The 20,166-nt window shown below is 39.3% G+C and overlaps 1 protein-coding gene across 10 annotated transcripts in view; it reads right to left on the bottom strand.

The window, feature by feature from the left end:
- The window catches only part of NLGN2 (neuroligin 2), a 177,144-nt gene that overhangs the window by 32,404 nt on the left and 124,574 nt on the right, over positions 1 to 20,166 (bottom strand). Inside the window, exon 3 of one of the 10 annotated variants that reach the window (XM_053718398.1) lies at positions 11,736 to 11,786. The exons of 8 other annotated variants lie outside the window; for them this stretch is intronic. In XM_053718398.1, coding sequence (XP_053574373.1) covers positions 11,736 to 11,786 — 51 coding nt within the window. Of the gene's footprint in view, positions 1 to 11,735; positions 11,787 to 15,232; positions 15,247 to 20,166 lie in introns of all 10 variants that reach the window. One more of the 10 variants, XM_053718397.1, reaches the window with a different exon arrangement.

Here is a 20,166-nt window from a genome sequence, read left to right on the forward strand (position 1 = left end):
CCATCCGAAACATTTCATTAAAGCCATACCCAAAGGGCAATACATGAGTACGAAAAGAAATTGCACCACAAAAGAGGCACATGAATCACAGGCTAAATAGACCACAGAAAGGTTTCTAGAAAGAGGTTACATGCAACAACACTTAAAAGAAGCAAAGAGACAGGTGGATGAAATAGAAAGAAAGGATCTACTGAGGTCCAAATCGCGTGTAAAAAGTTACTTTCAGGAAAAGCCAGTTTTTATAACTGCATATAGCAAAAAACATAATATCATATGTTATATTATCAGAAAAGCACTACCTATTTTGAAAGTGAATGAAACCCTGGGCAAGATTGTGGAAAATGGATGTCAATTTGTGACTAGAAAATCTAGGACATTGTCCAATATGCTTTCTCCATCAATGTTGCCCAGGAAGGAAACCACTAATTGGTTAACATCTGAACAAGGCTTTTTCAAATGTGGAACGGTGCAAATCATGTACACATGCTATTTTTGGCAATATTTTCACATGGATTGATGACAAAAAGACTTTCACAATTAGGAACTACATTAATTGCAACACAAGTTATGTGGTATATTTGCTTACATGGAAAGTATGCAATATTAAGTATGTAGATCAGGCAACAACACCTTTGAAAGAGAGGTTCTTAGAACATTGACAGTCAATAGAGGATCCAGAATTGGATACCCCAATTGTCCTACATTTCCGTAATCACCACAATGGAGATGGCACTTTGCTACAATTTCAGGGTATTCAACATGTAACTAGACATGCTAGGGATGGAGATAGAGTGAAATTATTGGGCCAAAAGGAAGTATACTGGTTATTTCACCTAGGTACTAGAGTACCGCATGGCCTAAATTCAGATGGGATGTAAAGTTGTATATAGATTGAAAAAAAAGGTATAGATAGGGTTTATACAGAGGAAGATAAGCAGTATGTTAGTTGATTATCATTACTATCTTAATGTTATTAACATGTGTAAGAATGAAATTCACAAGTCATATGATGACAGTTTAGTATATTGTGAGAAGTTATTTGAACATAACATTTGTATAAAATTTTCGCAAATAATATATGCAAAGAATATGTGTAAATATTTGACTATATTGTGGAAATCTTCATGTGTGTTTAATGAGATGTATGTATATACTATTAAGGTTAGGTTTGTTTGTATAGATTAGCATAAGTATAACTACAGATTGAGTAATTCTGTGTTAACACATGTGAGCATTGTATACTTAATGACATAGATGTATCTATCCTTTAAATAGGGTTTGTATGACTATTTAACATATGGGTCTTACGAAACACGTTTGACATTGAGCATCCTGATTCTTATACAGACTGGCCATTGTGTGCGAGGAACTGGATTTTCTAGACTTCATGTTAGAGTTTCTCATATCACTGCAATGTTAGCCCCTTTTGTTTCAAGTCATACCATTCTCAATCCAATGGTATGTGCAAGTTGTTAATGGAAATGATATCATTAATAATACCAAAGTAATGCGGTCAGTTAGACAATAGAAAAATGTTACTCAGATAAATTCCTTTTATTCTGAAACTAGAACTAGAAATTCTCACACATTTAGTTCTTACCAGATTAAAGGGACAGTCAATTCCAAAATGTTTCTTGTTTAAAAAAATAAAAAATGATAATCCCTTTATTACCCATTCCCCAGTTTTGCACACCCAACCAACATGGTTATATTAATACACTTTTAACCTCTGTGATTACCTTGTATAGAAGCATCTTTTGACAGCCCCCTTATCACATGACTATTTTATAATCTATTGACTTGCATTTTTAGCCAATTAGTGCAGTCTCTCCCACAACCCATGGGAATGAGCACAATGTTATCTTAATGGCCCACATGAACTAGCAGTCTCCTGCTGTAAAAAGCTAATAAAAAATCCATGTGATAAGAGGCTGTCTGTAGTGGCTTAGAAACAGGTAGAAATGTAGAGGTTTTAATCTTATAAAGTATATTTATATAACAATGTAGGTTGTACAAAGCTGGGTAATTGGTAGTAAAGGAGTTATCTATCTTTTTAAAGTCCCTTTAAGCACTATGCCATATAATTACAACACCCACCAATACTGGCTTTACTGGAATAGCCCTGGAATTAGGTGGTATGTCATGTGCCCAAAGCCAACTTCCTGCTGTCCCAATCTTGTTTACACAGGAAGGATCTGGTTTATTTCCCATGCACAAAATTTTACTTTACTTCACATGCACAGTGAGCATTGTGCTGTGCTCTACTGCACATGGGGAGTGCAACAGAAGGTGTTGTACCAGAAACTAGCCATAATCTTTCCACAGAACATGTCCTGGGATTGACAGAGCAAAAGGTTGCTACTCTACGTATGACCGTTGAGCTAAGTATTGAAAGTATACATCCATGTTCAGTTGTCCAGAACAAGTCTCATACCTAATAAAAATAAACACACATGATGAGAAGCAACAGCAAAAATGGTCTTTGTGTAGGATCCAACTTGGACTCATGTAAATATGATATAAGAGTAAATTCAGCATGGGACATCTGTGCTGATGCGATATGGGCTCAACATCTAAAAGCGTCTGATAACAAAACTCAACTTACCTTAAGATGACACCACATGGTCTCTGTAGAGCCTAAGAACGTCATAAAATAACCAACATGAAACAAATAAGAAGCAGCTAACAAATTTCCTGTAACTTCATTTTTTATGGAGGGTTGTTTTTATCATTATGCCCTAGCTAATCATCTGACAAAATACAAGAACAATATCCATTACTGGGTGTCCTGGTATACAGTTGGGTTAAATCATCTTTAACACATCAACAACTCTTATGAAGAATAAGACTCCAGCCAGAGGCTGATCAGTTTGGTAAAGTCCACAGTTAAAAACATACACACACACACACACACACACACACACACATAACAAACACTATACATACCACTAGTGTAATACTGTAGACACACAATAAATGGCAGATGTGTAGATATTTTTAAAGCAGTAGAATATTGAAATTGTCAGTGTTTGTCAATCACCCCACCACCTCCAAGTTGGCAAGAGGGTTTATGAAACAAGGGTTTAAATCGCTGCTTCATAAATATCAGTTGCAGGCTCAAATGAGCGAGCCTGCAACCGATCGCCTTATGATAATTCATACCTTATGAGTAACTGGCAACCAAAAAGGGTAAAAAAGATACTGTTTTATTTGTAACTGACAATCAAGGGGGGGGGGGGGGTCAAAAATCACCATTGTGTGTAAAATCATTGCTCTGTTTGTGTTACTGGCAGCCAAAGGAGGAATAGAATCCCTGTTATGTTTGCACTACTAGCAACTAGGAAGGGTTAAATCACTGCTTAGTTTGTAATACATCTCTTTGATCATTTGTTAAAACTATGGCAGGGTCTATGTGAAGCCTAAGGAAGACCTTGAGGTAGGGCCACCGTGTGATCCTATCTGCTGCTAATCCCCAGTCAACTATAGGTCATCCAGTTTTTCTGTGCAGCTGGCAACCCTGGTCATAAGCTAACCCATAAGTGTCCAGGAAAACATGGCCGAGGGGGTAACCCCATGGTCTAAGGATTCTACAACTTGTTTATTGTCATTATTATTTTTATGCTGGCTAATAAGGTAGTGAGCAGTAATATACCACTAAAAAATGATAATGAAAAAAAACAACAACAACATAGAATGGTTTAAATCAGTGCCTGTGGGACTGGCAAACAGACCATTTGAAATAAATTAAACAACACAGAGCAGCTTGAATCAGTTCAGATGGGGAGTTATAAAGCAGAAATAATATTAGTCAGAAAAAAAACTAAGCTATGTGGAGCTGTTTGAATCAGTCCAGATGGGGTTATACGAAGCAAATGTACAATTAGAAGAAAACAAATTAAGCAATGTGGAGAGATTTGAGTCAGCTCAGCTAGAAAGGAACAGACCAGGCATACAATCTATCCCAGTAAAAGGGATGTTCCTCTGGTTAAACACTATTCTAATGGGAGACATTTGTATGGCTAAGAAATATTAATTGGAAGCATGCTTTTTTTGCAGAAGGGAGGATTATGGTATAGGCAACGCAAATAAGCTGTTTTTGTTATGCATTCTGAATAAAGATGACATTTTCTTGTTTGTATTTCAAGAAAGAAATAGGACAATGACACAAAATATACCTGTAGCATATCTTCCTGGCATCTAGGGTGACATAAGATGACTTTTCAGAAACAAAGTCCACTCTTTTAATAAAATGGTACAATGTCCTTCAAGATGATTTGTTCATTGTAAATATGGAAATAATGTGATCTTCCCAAAATATGTATAAAAAAAATCTGTCTTAAAAAGTAATATACTGTATATACTGGGCATAATAAAACCTGGGGGTAACATTACACAATGCCCCCCCCCCCCCCCTTAAGCCACACTCTTGTTCCAACCACAATCTAACCATGAACATTTTTCACATTAATTTCACCACATGGCTGCCAGTAATATGTAAAGCAACCACTTTACCTCTTTATCTGCAGCACCACATAAACAGTAGTGATTTGACTCGCTTGACTGTCTCCTCCATATTTGTAATGCATTGAAGCATAGAAGGCCTTTTAAACTTAATTAAAATCTATAAACCTTAAAAAGATTGAACATTTAAGTGCCCAGTCTTTTTTAGTGGACAGCCTGCTAAAAGTTGCGCTATTTAACCCTCTATAGCGCAGCCATTGCAAGTTTTCAAACAGCCGGCTTGTGCGTGCGATATGGCTGCGTTGAGCTCCATACCGCACACAATCCAAGCGCTGTTTTGACGTCCTCATGCATGTTTTCCCAATAGACATCAATAGGGAGACAGGTCAGAAAAAAACACCTGCGATCGCAGAAAGAAAAGCTCTGTAACGCAGTTCCATTAATGTCTATGGGAAAAAAAAAAAATAACGTTTAAACCTAACACCCTAACATAAACCCAGAGTCTAAACACCCCTAATCTGACCCTCACTGACGTTGTCGGCACCTGCATAAAGTTACTAACCTCTAATCTGCCCCCCCTGATATCGCCACTACCTAAATAAAGCTAATAACCCCTAATCTGCCGCTCCCAATATCGCCACCAGTATACTAAAGTTATTAACCCCTATTCCCCTGCACCCCAACATCGCCCACGCTATAATAAATCTATTAACTCCTATTCTGCCGCCACTAAATAAAGTTATTAAACCCTAAACCTCTGGCCTCCTACACCCCTACCACTAAAAAAAACTATTAACCCCTAAACCCCCAGCCCCCCACATCGCAACAACCTAAATTAAACTATATTAACCCCTAAACCTAACCCTAACGTAACCCTAACCGTAACCCTAAACCTAACACCCCCTAACTTTAACATAATTAAAATAGCTAAGCTAAATTAAACTTACAATTATTAACTAAATAATTCCTATTTAAAACTAAATACATACTTAACTGTAAAATAAAACCTAAGCTAGCTACAATATAACTAATAGCTATATTGTAGCTAGCTTAGGTTTTATTTTTATTTCACAGGTAAGTTTGTATTTATTTTAACTAGGTAGACTAGTTAGTAAATAGTTATTAACTATTTACTAACTACCCTTAAAAGGACCTTTTGTAGGGCATTGCCCTAAAGTTAACAGCTCTTTTGCTACAAAACAAAACAAACACTCCCTAACAGTATACAAACCCCCACCCCCCAAACCCACAAAATAAAAATAAAGTAAAACCTAATCTACCCATTGCACTGAAAAGGGCATTTGTATGGGCATTGCCCTTAAAATGGCATTTAGCTCTTTTTCCTGCCCTTAAAAGGGCATTCAGCTCTTTTATGAAATGCCCAAAAATAAAAACCCACCTCAAATTGAAAAAAATACATTACACAAAATAACAAAAATAAAAAATAATAAAAATTATTCCTATTCTAATACCCATTTAAAAAAAAAAAAAAACCCCAAAATAAAAAACCTAATCTAGAATAAACTACCAATAGCCCTTAAAGGGGCCTTTTGTAGGGCATTGCCCTAAGTTAAACAGCTCTTTTACCTGAAAACAAATTACAAAGTCCCACTAACATTACAAACCCCCACCCCCTCAAACCCACAAAATAAAAAAAATATCTAAAAAAACTAAGATACCCATTGCCCTGAAAAGGGCATTTATATGGGCATTTAGCTATTTTACATTGCCCTTAAAAGGGCATTTAGCTCTTTTACGAAAAGCCCAAACCCTAAACTAAAAAAAAAAACACCCAAAAAAGTTAAAAAAAATCCTAACCCTAACCCCCGAAGATCCACTCACAGTTGCTGAAGTCCCGCTTCAGTGATCTTCATTCTGGGGGCTCCATCTTCATCCAGGCGGCAGGCGGCTCCATCTTCATCCAGGCGGCATCTTCTATCTTCATCCCGGTGGAGCGGATCCATTCTGAAGACATCCGGCGCGGAGCATCCTCTTCATAAGGTCACCACCGTATACTGATTCTTCAATGCAAGGGACGCGATTCAAAATGGCATCCCTTGCATTCCTATTGGCTGATTTGATTTTGCAAATTCAAATCAGCCAATCGTATGAGAGCTACTGAAATCCTATTGGCTGTTCAAATCAGCCAATAGGATGAGAGCTTCTGAAATTTTATTGGCTGTTCAAATCAGCCAATAGAATTTCAGTAGCTCTTATCCTTATGGCTGATTTGAACAGCCAATAGGATTTCAGTAGTTCTCATCTGATTTGCTGATTTGAATTTGCAAAATCAAATCAGCCAATAGGAATGCAAGAGACGCCATTTTGAATTGTATCCCTTGCATTGAAGATTCCGTATATGGCGGCGACCATATGAAGAGAATGCTCCACACCGGATGTCTTCAGGATGGACCTGCTCTGTGCCGCCAGGATGAAGATAGAAGACGCCACCGGGATGAATATAGAAGATGCCGTCTGGATGAAGATGGAGCCGCCTGCCGCCTGGATGAAGATGGAGCGGCCGGGATAAAGATGGAGCCGCCGGGATGAAGATCCTTCAAGCGGGACTTCAGCAACTGTGAGTGGATCTTCGGGAGTTAGAGTTAGGATTTTTTTAACTTTTTTTGGTGTTTTTTTTTTTTTTTAGTTTAGGGGCAATGCAAAAGAGCTAAATGCCCTCTTAAGGGCAATGCCCATACCATGGGTAGCTTAGGTTTTTGTTAGAGTTAGGGTTTTTTTTAATTTGGGGGGTTGGTTGGGTGGTGGGTTTTACTGTTGGGGGGTCTTTGTATTTTTTTTTTACAGGTAAAAGAGCTGTTTAACTTAGGGCAATGCCCTACAAAAGGCCTTTTTAAGGGCTATTGGTAGTTTATTGTAGGCTAGGATTTTTTTTACTTGGGTGGGCTTTTTTATTTTTATAGGGCTATTACATTAGGTGTAATTCTTTTTTATTTTTGATAATTTTGCTTGTTATTTTTCGTTATTTAGTGTTTGTTATTTTTTGTAATTTAGTCTTTTGTATTTTTTGTAATTAGATACTATTTAGAGTAGTGTTAAAAATGTTTTAATGTGTATTTTAGTTTTATTTAATTAGTAGTTAGTTTAATTTTAGTTTAATAATTATATTAGTTTAATTGTTAGTTTAAACTTAGTTTTTTTAATTTGACAGGTAAATTATAATTTAATTTAAGATAGGGAAATTGTAATTGTAATATAAAGTTAGGGGGCGTTAAGTTTAGGGGTTACTAGTTTAAATTAGTTTATTGCGATGTGGGGGCTTTCGGTTGAGAGGTTAATAGTCTAATTTAGTATATTTTGTTGTGGGGGGGCTTGTGGTTTAGGGGTTAATAGGTTTATTATAGTGACGGCAGTGTAGGGCTTAATAACTTTAGTATAGTAGGGGCGATGTGGGCGGACGGTAGATTAGGGGATTATATTTAAATAGTGTTTGTGATGCGGGAGGGCGGCGGTTTAGTGGTTAATAACTTTATTATAGTGGTGACGATGTCGGGGAGCGGCAGAATAGGGGTTAATTTTTTATTAGTGGCGGCGATGTTGGGAGCGGCAGATTAGGGGTTAATAACTTTAATATAGTGTTTGCGATGGGGAGGGCCTCGGTTTAGGGGTTAATAGCTAGTTTATGGGTGTTTAGTGTACTTTGTAGCAGTTTAGTTCTGAGTTTTATGTAACAGTTTTGTAGCGTAAAACTCATAACTACTGCTCTCAGATTGCGAAGCAGATCTTGTCGTTATAGGGTGTAACGCAAGCTTTTTAGCCTCACTGCAAAACTTGAAATGGCTGCGCTATGGAAGTCCCATGAAAAAACGCAATTTTTACGTGTGCGGGACTGACGTTGCGTTACAGGCTAAAAGGCTTGCGGTACAGCTATACCGACAAGACTTGTAATGGCTATGGTGCTGTTTTAACGCTGAAATTACCCTCTTTTCAGCGTTAAAACGCGAACGCACAACTTGTAATCTAGGTGTATATTTGAATATATAACAAATAACTTTAATGTCCCTTTAAGGATTTTTAAGTGGAATAAAAGGAACAAGTGAAAAGAGTAGCAAACGCATAGGAGCAACATGAATCTTATCTGCCATCCAAATCTATGTTTCTATAGAGAATAGAGAGAGAAACAGATGGGAGGAAGAATTGCCAAAGAAAGTCATATGACACACACAGAAGCAGGAGAGAGACGGGTTGAGTATAAGGCTGCCAAATTATTATCAAATTCTTGCCCAGCTGTCCGGCAATCAAATGATCAGCTACACAGGTTCCCGATCAAAGGGGAATAGACAGTGCCTCTGTGCTTACAATAGGACACCAGTGAAGAGCTGAGAGACAGGCCTGCTGTAACAAAACATTCCTTTTTCATTGAGCACTAATACTGCACTAATGAGAAGCTGGTGTAAAATAAGTGGCATATCTAATGATGACTGAGTACCCAACAGGTTATTTTAGTTTTTGGGCACTATGTAGTGGGCAGTTGCCTGAGCTTTGATTGGCAGGGTTAGACAAAAAAAGCATGTTTTCACCTATTATTATAATGACAGGAATGTTAGCGTTAAACCTTAACAGAGATAAATTAATTTACTAGGGCAGAATACCTTAAAGTGAAATGTCAATTTGGATGAATTAGTGCCTGGTTTTTAATAATCCTATTAAAAACAAGGGCACTTTTATTCATCAAAATTGACATTTCACTCGTTTTCTTCAAAAACGTACCTTTTAATCCTGGCAGCCGCTCCAGCGTTTCCCCCAGCCGTCGGAAGTCTCTGCAGCGTCAAAAATGACAAATCCGGCTCCCGCCAATCACGGCTCCCCCCCCCCCCCCCCCCCCGGGGGAATCTTTGCCTGATGCAACGCCATGATTGGAGGAAGCCGGATGGGCGACGGGCGGAGGAAGTGCTGGAGCGGCTGCCAGGATTAAAAGGTAAGTTTTTGCAGAAAACAAGTGAAATGTCAATTTTGATGAATAAAAGTGCCCTTGTTTTTAATAGGATTATTAAAAACCGTGCACTAATTCATCAAAATTTACATTCACTTTAATTTCAAGCCAAAATTATGAAAACTACCATTCCAACAAGAGTCATAAAAAAGACATAACAATGGGGTAGATTTAACAAGTAGCGGATGCTGCTTTCTACGCCTATCGTTTCTGGCTTGCCAGAAACAGAAGTTAAGAAGTAGAGGTCGTAAGATCTGATCGGGATTGACACCCCTGCTAGCGGCCAATTGGCAGCCAGTGAGCAGGGGGTGGCATTGCACAAGCATTTCACTAGAACTGCTTGTGCAATGTTAAATGCCAACAGCGTATGCTGTCGGCATTTAACAATGTCGGGTGGACATGATTCGCTACAACGAATCATGTCAACCCGGCACTTGTTAAATTGACCCCACAGATGTTTGTTTGGGGATCAGATGTAATTGGGGCAAATGTTTTTCTACTAAGCTGAAGCTTTATATTCAATTAATGAGGAGCTTATTAATAGGGGTCTCAGCTGAGATGGATCTGCCCATCTAGTCCAAAGATTTTGAGGAATATGGTTTCTATTTTTATTCAGGTATGCTGATTATAGTAGCTTTTATGGTGATACAGTATAACTATTAGTGGGACTTTTGAAAAGTGAGCTCTGAAAATGGTGTGGGGGGGAGCTGCCACGGGCTTTGCTATGGGGTCATGTGAGGTCTTGTTTCGCCCCCCCTGCCCTCATGCTACCCAGTGTCAAGTCAACTTCCAAATAATAAGCCAATCAGTGTTGGGGTCAGCTTTCCTTTACACAGTGTGGGGTGGTACAAAATAGGTACAGTAGAAAGGTTTTGAATCAAGAGACAGAAATCCACCAGTGTATATACTGTATAAGTGATGGTAAACTTGACATGTTTTAATATAAGGTCTAAGGGATATTTTAGATGGACTTTGATCACTTCTAATGAAAATATGTTGTACATTTTATTTTAGCCGTGCAATTCTAATACCCCACGCTCCAGCCACCCGCTTCAAAACTAATTTTCTTTTGTGAGCTAATGGTTTGCAATGTTCTCCAGTCGGCGCTCTTTCTACAAAAAAAGTGCCCTATGGCTAGAGAGCTGTTTGAAGAACAGTTCAAACTGTTAGCTCACAAAACAATTATGTTTTGTAGAGGGCGGCCAGAACATGGGGTATTAGAATGGTATGGCTAAATTAAAAAGTTAGAGCGCATCTTCATTAGAAGTGATCAATTAAAGCCCCTCCAAAATATGGCTTAGATTCCAGAAGTGATAAAATAAAAGTCCCCTAAAATAAAAGTTTACTATCACTTTAATATAGCGTTTACATAGAATAATGTATATAAAACATCAATGTAATACACACAAATAAATGTGCAAAAATTGTTTTTTGTTATTATTAGTTCATTTCACTAATGAATGAATTTCTGAAAAAATGGCAAGTTCTGTTTTAATACTGAGTCTGACTATTTTGTAAAAATGCTAAATATCTTCATATTCCTTTTTGGGACCTTTTGTCTGTTTAACAAACTACTTTACTCAATTACTCCTTACCCCTCACCACCTGCACTACTCATTATCCCATCTCTCTTAACCTCAACTTACTTCTGTATTCATGAACTTCACACATTCCTAAAGACTCTCTTTCCCACTTGCAACTCATCACAAAAATAGTCTCACTACTGCAAATCCGCATCTCATCTCATGTCACTCTCCCTCTTGCTCATACTAACTGTTGGCGACATCTCCCCTAATCCTGGTCCCCCACATTTTCCTTGCCCTGCACACCCATGTGTACCCTTCAATAGACTTCAAAAACAAAACTCTGGTAACCCTAATCTCATTCCTCTTGCATCTAAAGCCACCACCGCCTTCACTTACGCACTTTGGAACTCTTGCTCTGTTTGCAACAAGCTCACTTCTATCCATGACCTCTTTATATCCCACTCTCTCAATCTTCTGGCTCTCACAGAAACCTGTCTCTCTCCTTCAGACACTGCTTCCTCTGCTGCACTGTCACATGGGGGTCTCCACTTCAGCCACACTCCTAGGTCTGACAATAGACAAGGAGGTGGTGTTAGCATTTTACTTTCCTCTTGTTGCACCTTTCAACAAATACATCCCTTCTCTTCCCTCACATTTTCTTCATTCGAAACACACATGATTCGCTTATTCTCTCCCCTCTCTATACGAGTTGCAGTCATATACCGCCCCCCTGGCTCCGCAACTCTATTTCTAGATCACTTTGCCGCCTGGCTACCTTACTTTCTTTCCTCAGATACCCCTGCCCTCATTCTCGGTGACTTCAACCTCCCTGTTGATAATCCCACTGCCTCCTCTGCAAAACAACTTCTGCAACTCACTTCCTCTTTCGGCCTGTCACAATGGACTGACTCTCCCACTCACAAAGATGGTTACTCCCTTGATCTGATTTTCAGTTATCGATGCACAATCTCAAACATCACAAACTCACCTTTTCCTCTTTCTGACCAACACCTCCTCACTTGTACCATCACCTTCCTCCCTACAACTCTCCCTCCTTCTACCTCCCACACTAAACTTCACAGAAGAATCAAGTCATTAGCTCAGCAACAGCTCGCTAGCTCTCTCGAACCTCTTCTCTCTTCCATCCCCTTCTTTTCCTGTCCTGATGAATCCATCTTCCACTATAACTCCACCCTTACATCGGTCCTTGATAACCTGTCCCCACCTACCATAGCTGGGAAAACATACAATCATCCTCAGCCCTGGCATACTCCTCTTGCACGGTACCTATGCAGATGTTCCCGTACTGCTGAGCAACACTGGAGGAAATCTCAGAGTTCTGCTGACTTTCTTCACTATAAGTTCATCTTTAACTCTTACTATTCTGCCCTTAATCTATATAAGCAACACTACTTCTCTACTCTTATCTCTACCCTTTCTTCAAACCCAAAACGTCTGTACTCCACATTCAATACTCTTCTCCGCCCACCCCCACCTCCCACCACAACTTTTCTCTCAGCCCACGATTTCACCAGCTACTTCAACAACAAAATCGACTCCATCAGAACTGAAATCAGCTCTCAACATACTACCGATCTCCCACCCCCTCAAAAGCTCACAATCATCCAAAACCCACATAGCCATAAATTTAGCACTTTTGCCCCTGTTACAGAGGATGAAGTTTCTGCCCTTATACTATCCTCTCACCTCACTACCTGTCCCCTCGACCCCATCCCCTCACAACTACTCCCCTCCCTCTCTTCTACCCTTACCCCTATACTCACACACATCTACAACCTCTCCCTCAGCACTGGTATAGTTCCCACATCTCTTAAACATGCATTAGTCACACCTATCCTCAAAAAACCTTCTCTCGAACCAACCTGCCCATCCAACTACTGCCCTAGTTCCCTACTACCTCTTACCTCAAAGCTTCTTGAAAAGCTAGTATATGCACGTCTATCCTATTTCCTCACATTAAACTCCCTCCTTGACCCACTGCAATCTGGATTTCGCCCCCTTCACTCAACAGAGACAGCAATTGTTAAGGTTACCAACGTCCTACTTACTGCAAAATCAAAAGGCCACTTCTCTCTACTTATCCTCCTTGATCTGTCTGCAGCCTTTGATACTGGCGACCTGTGACACAGCTCTCTCTTGGTTCTCTTCCTATCTGTCTAACCGTACCTTTAGTGTAGCCTTCTCTCTGGTATCCTCTGCCCCGTTACCTCTTTTTGTTGGGGTATTGCAAGGCTCTGTCCTCGGTCCCCTTCTCTTCTCAATCTACACATCCTCACTAGGTTCCTTAATAAAGTCCTACGGATTTCATTATCACTTGTATGCCGACGATACCCAAATCTACCTCTCTGCACCAGAACTATCTCCTTCCTTGCTAACCCGTGTCACTAACTGTCTCTCTCATAACTCATCTTGGATGTCCTCTCGCTACCTCAAGCTTAATCTCTCTAAAACTGAGCTCCTTATTTTCCCCCTTCTTCAAAAATCTCCACCCACTATGTCTCTATAACTGTCGACAACTCCATCACTACCCCAACATCACATGCCCGATGTCTTGGGGTCACACTTGACTCAGATCTTTCTTTCACTACTCACATTCAGTGCTTGGCTAAAGCCTGCCGCTTCCACCTTAAAAACATTGCAAAAATTAGACATTTCCTTACACAAGACACAACAAAGATTTTAATCCACTCTCTCATCCTTTCCCGCCTCGACTACTGCAACTATATCCTCTCTGGTCTACCTAGCTGCTGCCTAGCTCCTTTACAATCTATAATGAATGCTTCTGCCAGGCTCATCTTCCTTGCACGTCACTCTTCATCTGCCACACCTCTCTGCCAATCCCTTCACTGGCTTCCTCTTGCCTCCAGGATTAAACACAAAATTCTCACTCTGACACACAAAGCCCTCAATTGCATTGCCCCCCCTACATCTCAGACCTTGTCTCCAGATACTCTCCCTCCCGTCCCCTTCGCACTGCTCATGATCTCCTACTCTCCTCCTCTCTTGTTACCTCCTTACATTCCCGTCTACAAGATTTCTCAAGACTGGCTCCCATCCAGTGTTCCCTCTAAGGCCAGTTTTGTGTGCAGCACAGCAGTGAAACAGTTAATTAGGTAACCACACCCTGCAATTAGCAAACACTGCACAATGCAGATGGCAAGGTATGGTTCTCTTGTTAACTGTTTCACTGCTGGGCTGCACACAAAACTGTCCTTAGAGGGAACACTGCTCCCATCTTATGGAACTCTCTGCCTCACTCCACAAGAATCTCCCCTAGTTTTAAAAGCTTCAAGTGCTCCCTGAAGACTCTACTATTAAGGAACGCTTACAACCTACACTAACCTTCCTATCTCCACTGCTATCCCTAAAACCCCATAGCATGTAAGCCTATGAGCCCAGCTGTTTGTAGTTCACCTTCATAAGAGCCGACTACAACAGTGCAACTCTCGGCAGGACCCTTCACCCATTTGTTCCCTGTAATCGTTTTTTATACCACCCATGTTCACAGCGCTGCACAACCGGTTGACGCTCTACAAATACCTGATGATAATACTACTAATAATAATAATTTGTTTGTTTTGCCCATGTCTACAATTAAATGTGCACATTTCTTTGCTCCACCCATAAGACAACTGCCCTCACTCACAAAGGAAACGTTAGGAAACATGTATCTGGGAGTGCCAGACTAGTGACAGGAAGTAAACATCCCAGGAGCAAGGATTTAGGAGGCCTCCAGTTTCCTTTTTTAAATCTGGATATTTATAAGAAAGTGAGAGCAGAGGGGCAGGGCCGGATTTATAGCCCAGGTGCCTGTAGGCAACAAAATCTGAACCCCCCCCTGCGCTCACCGATGTGCCAAAGACTTTAACTAAGATGGCCACAGACAGTGAAATAACAGAACTTCATTGCGCATGCGTGTTGGAAGCAGTATACTGTGCATGTGCAAAACCCACAGCAACCTTAACAAAGATGACTGCCTCGCAGTTCTCATCTTAGTTAAGTGGTCATCTTAGTTAAAGTCATCAGTTGACCAGTATTTATAATAGGCAGAGACAGGTGCCCCTTTATGAAGTGCGCCTGTAGGCACATGCCTACTCTACCTTATTATAAATCCAGCCCTGCAGAGGGGGCGACAATGGAACAGAACTAACAAACAGGGCTTGTTCTGCAAAATGCCTGACTGCTGGTAGCTCAGTGTTTCTGTTTTACCTGTAGAATATTAAATGTTCTTTTCTCTTTTTTTCTCTTTTTCAGATTTCCATCTCTTTTTCACTCTTATCCTCATTCCTATCGGTCTCTCTCACTATCTTACTCTAAGCTGTTTTTTCTTGGTATCCCTTGTTGAAATCGAATATGCACATATCCTACACTAGTGGGAGCTAGCTGCTGATTGGTGTTTGCATGCATTTGACTCTTGTGATTTGCTAACTAGCACCTAGATTACGAGTTTTGAGCGATATAGGGAAAGTAACGAACGCAACAAAAGTGGCGATTTAACCCCCTATGACGTTGCCATTACAAGTTTTGAAAAACACGGCTTGTGCAAGCGATATGGAGATTTTAAGCTCCATACCGCACCTAAAACAAGTGCTGTGTTTGACGTGCTCATGCACGCATTCCCCATAGACATCAATCTGGAGAGCCGGCAAAAAAAAGTCTAACACCTGCGTTCACGGGAACCAAAAAGCTCTGTAACGCAGCCTCATTGATGTCTATGGGGAAAAAGAAAATACAGTTTAAACCTAACACCCTAACATAAACCGTGAGTCTAAACACCCCTAATCTGCTGCCCCTGACATTGCTGATGCCTGCCTACAGCTATTAACCCCAAGGCCCCTATTTATCAAGCCATCAACCGCAAATACGCTGGCATTCCGCAGTGTAATTGTGGCGAGCTTGATTCTCCTTAGTTATCAAAGTCTACAGACCGGCAAAAATAGAAATCTGTGACATAACATAAGATCCGCCGGTCTCAGTCCGACACAGATCGATGCTTACGTCACTACAGATGTTTCGAATGCAAATTCGGCGCTATCTGACTACTTTTGCTAGTTAACAAATTCCTAGCAGGTACGCTCACCACTATTCCTGCCCAGCGTACCTGGTTTTCAATCTGCAATGCCCCGCAAAAAGGGCCTTTTGCGGGGCATTGCCCCAAATAAATCAGCTCTTTTACCTGTAAATAAAAAATACAAATACCCTCCCAACAGTAAAACCCACCACCCACACAACCAACCCCCCCAAATAAAACCCTAACTAAAAAAACCTAAGCTCCCCATTGCCCTCAAAAGGGCATTTGTATGGGCATTGCCCTTAAAAGGGCATTTAGCTCTATTGCAGCCCAAACCCTAATCTAAAAATAAAACCCACCCAATACACCCTTAAAAAATCCTAACACTAACCCCTGAAGATTCACTTACAGTTTTGAAGATCCGACATCCATCCTCCAAGAAGCCGGCAGAAGTCTTCATCCAAGCGGACGAAGTCTTCATCTAAGCCTGCAGAAGTCTTCACCCAGACGACATCTTCTATCTTCATCCAACCGGCGCGGAGCGGCTCCATCTTCAAGACATCCAATGCGGAGCATCCTCTTCGTTCGACGGCTTCTTCCCGAATGAAGGTTCCTTTAAATTAAGTCATCCAAGATGGCGTACCTTAGATTCCGATTCGCTGATAGAATTCTATCAGCCGATCGGAATTAAGGTTGAAAAAATCCTATTGACTGTTGCAATCAGCCAATAGAATGTGAGCTCAATCCTATTGGCTGATTGGATCAGCCAATAGGATGAAAGCTCAATCCTATTGTCTGATTGCAACAGCCAATAGGATTCTTTCAACTTTAATTAAAAAAACTTTAAAATAGTGTTTGCGATGCAGGAGGGCTTCTGTTTAGGGGTTAATAGGTAGTTTATGGGTGCTAGTGTACTTTTTAACACTTTAGTTACGAGTGTTATGTTACAGCTTTGTAGCGTAAAACTCATAACTACTGACTTTAGATGTCGTTACGGATCTTGTCATTTTAGGCTGTAACACTCGCTTTTTAGCCTCGCCGCAAAACTCGTAATACCGGCGCTATGGGAATCCCATTAAAAAACGTCATTTTTAGGAGTGTGTTACTGACGTTGCATTACAGGCTAAAAGGCTTGCGGTACAGCTATACCGACAAGACTTGTAATGGCTGCGGTGCTGTTATAACGCTGAAAATACCATATTTTCAGCGTTAAAAGACGAATGCGCAAACTTGTATTCTAGCTGTAGATGTGTTCAGCTAGTTGTCACTAGAGCAATGCTGCTCCTACAGCAAAGGATAACAAGACAATGAAGCAAATATGATAATAGAAGTAAATTGGAAAGTTGTTTAAAATTGTATGTTCTATCCAATCCATGAAAGAAAATTCTGGGGTTTCCTGTCCCTTGAACCAGAGCTCTGAAGATGTAGTAATCATTCTAGTATAAATCGGGATTGTGCTCAAGCGATCGTATTTACTTTCAACTTGTAATACAAGCGGAAACCCCAACAAGCGGAAACACCCACTATAAACCCCTTTTTACCATTGCGTAACTGTTAGAGCTCGGTTTGTAGCCTGGCCCAGAATAAGCAAGGCTGAATTTATACCACCGGTGCCCCCCAGGCAAGGTCCATGATTTTTCAACTAGCCTCTTGTGTCAGCTGATTTTACTACATAAATATTATGCAACACGCAGAGGTAATCAAGGTTCTAAATCCCTTCTGTGTAAAACACACCAATAGTTTAGCCATAAAAATAAGAAAATCAAGGGATTAAGTCACTGTTGGGCAGTGGTTTACAACCTTGATTGTCAGGAACACATGTATCAGCAATTTAAGCTCTAGATTATTCCCTTAAAGGGTCATGAAACCCCAAATTTGTCTTTCATGCTTTAGACAGAACGTGCAGTCTTTTAAAACGTTCTAATTTACTTTTATTGTCAAATTTTCTTCATTCTCTTGGTATCTTTTGTTGAAAAGCACATGTCTAGCATACTATATGGCAGCAGTTTAACAAGTATGTCATCCATAAGCAAGAGCACTAGATGGCAGCACTATTTCCTGCAATGTTGTGCTTCAGGCACCTACCTAGGAAACTTTTCAACAAAGAATACCACAGGAGCAAAGCAAATTTGCTAATAAATGTAAATTGAAAACTTTTAAAAAATTGTATGCTCTGTCTGAATCCCACGCACAAATAAATTGGGCTCCCTATGCCTTTAAGTTTGTGGGTTCTGCGGCAGTATAGCACACAAGTGTTAAGCTGCCTCTGCTGTTAATGCAGAACTTGGGGACAATAGAAGGAAAGACAGAGTGGCTGTGAATCATGCACTTCTATCCAGCCAAAATGCCAGGGGTTATGGGCATTTTAACAGATACCAGAAACCATTTTTATGTTCCATAGGGCACCAGTGATCAGCCCTTGTCATAGCTGCTATGTGATTGTCAAAATATTATTGCTCACCTAGCAGCAACCCTAGACAAAAACAATTTTCTACCCTTCTCTGCTTCATTACTCTTCATTACTGCACTGTCCTGCCCTTATCTAGCTATCACACAGTCTATTAATAACAGCTCTGCCATACTTGCCTATGCTCCATTTATTTGCTGTTACACCGTCTCAAACTAAACAGACACAATAGATACACAAGCGCTAAGCAGCCCAGGGGATAACACCTACTTTAGCATTTAATTACAGCATATATTTAGCATAATATACACACACAAGTAGAGCTCTGCATCTATTTCAGCACTAGATAAACATAAATGGGGACTACATGATAGCTAAGACACTGGAGCCCAGAGCTTTGCTAAAACAAGTCACAGCTTTCTTCACTGACAAATGCTACTCCAGTCAGGGGATAATAAGGTGTTCACATTGACCCTCATTACTGCTTGTAGTAAACATAGGCAGAAGAATACAGCTGTTCCACTTCCCATAAAACATGACCATGTAGTGGAAGGGACATGATTGACAGGAAAAGAGATTTCAACGAATAAAAACAAAGTTATGAAAGGACATGATTTGTCTCATGTGGGTAAAAATAAGGTGACACAAATTTAGGACAACTCACACTTAAACTTAGGACACCTCACATATGTTGAGGATGTGGTAAAACTATTGATTTATTACTAGCTGTAAGCAGAAATGAAGACCTCTAGATGGCCCAAAAGGAATGCTACTTATTTAGGGCCAGATTACGAGTTGAGTGCAAAATATCGCTTACACTAAAGCAATATTTGCGTTTACGAGAGCGTGTTTCCATAGGCTCCAATGGGATCCTCATTCTGATGTTGTCATACACAGCAAAGAACCTAGCGCAGTGAAGGGGGTAAGTAGCGCAACAATGAAAATATGTGTATATGAATGACACATAAATATATATGTATATGAATGACACAAATATATATGTATATGAATGACACAAATATATATGTATATGAATGACACATAAATATATATGTATATGAATGACACATAAATATATATGTATATGAATGACACATAAATATATATGTATATGAATGACACAAATATATATGTATATGAATGACACATAAATATATATGTATATGAATGACACAAATATATATGTATATGAATGACACAAATATATATGTATATGAATGACACAAATATATATGTATATGAATGACACAAATATATATGTATATGAATGACACATAAATATATATGTATATGAATGACACATAAATATATATGTATATGAATGACACAAATATATATGTATATGAATGACACAAATATATATGTATATGAATGACACAAATATATATGTATATGAATGACACATAAATATATGTATATGAATTACACATAAATATATATGTATATGAATGACACAAATATATATGTATATGAATGTCACAAATATATATGTATATGAATGACACATAAATATATATGTATATGAATGACACAAATATATATGTATATGAATGACACATAAATATATGTATATGAATTACACATAAATATATATGTATATGAATGACACAAATATATATGTATATGAATGTCACAAATATATATGTATATGAATGACACATAAATATATATGTATATGAATGACACATAAATATATGTATATGAATGACACATAAATATATATGTATATGAATGACACATAAATATATATGTATATGAATGGCACATAAATATGTATGTATATGAATGA

Source organism: Bombina bombina, chromosome 6, assembly GCF_027579735.1.
Source record: "Bombina bombina isolate aBomBom1 chromosome 6, aBomBom1.pri, whole genome shotgun sequence".
NCBI classification, from domain to species: Eukaryota; Metazoa; Chordata; class Amphibia; order Anura; family Bombinatoridae; genus Bombina; species Bombina bombina.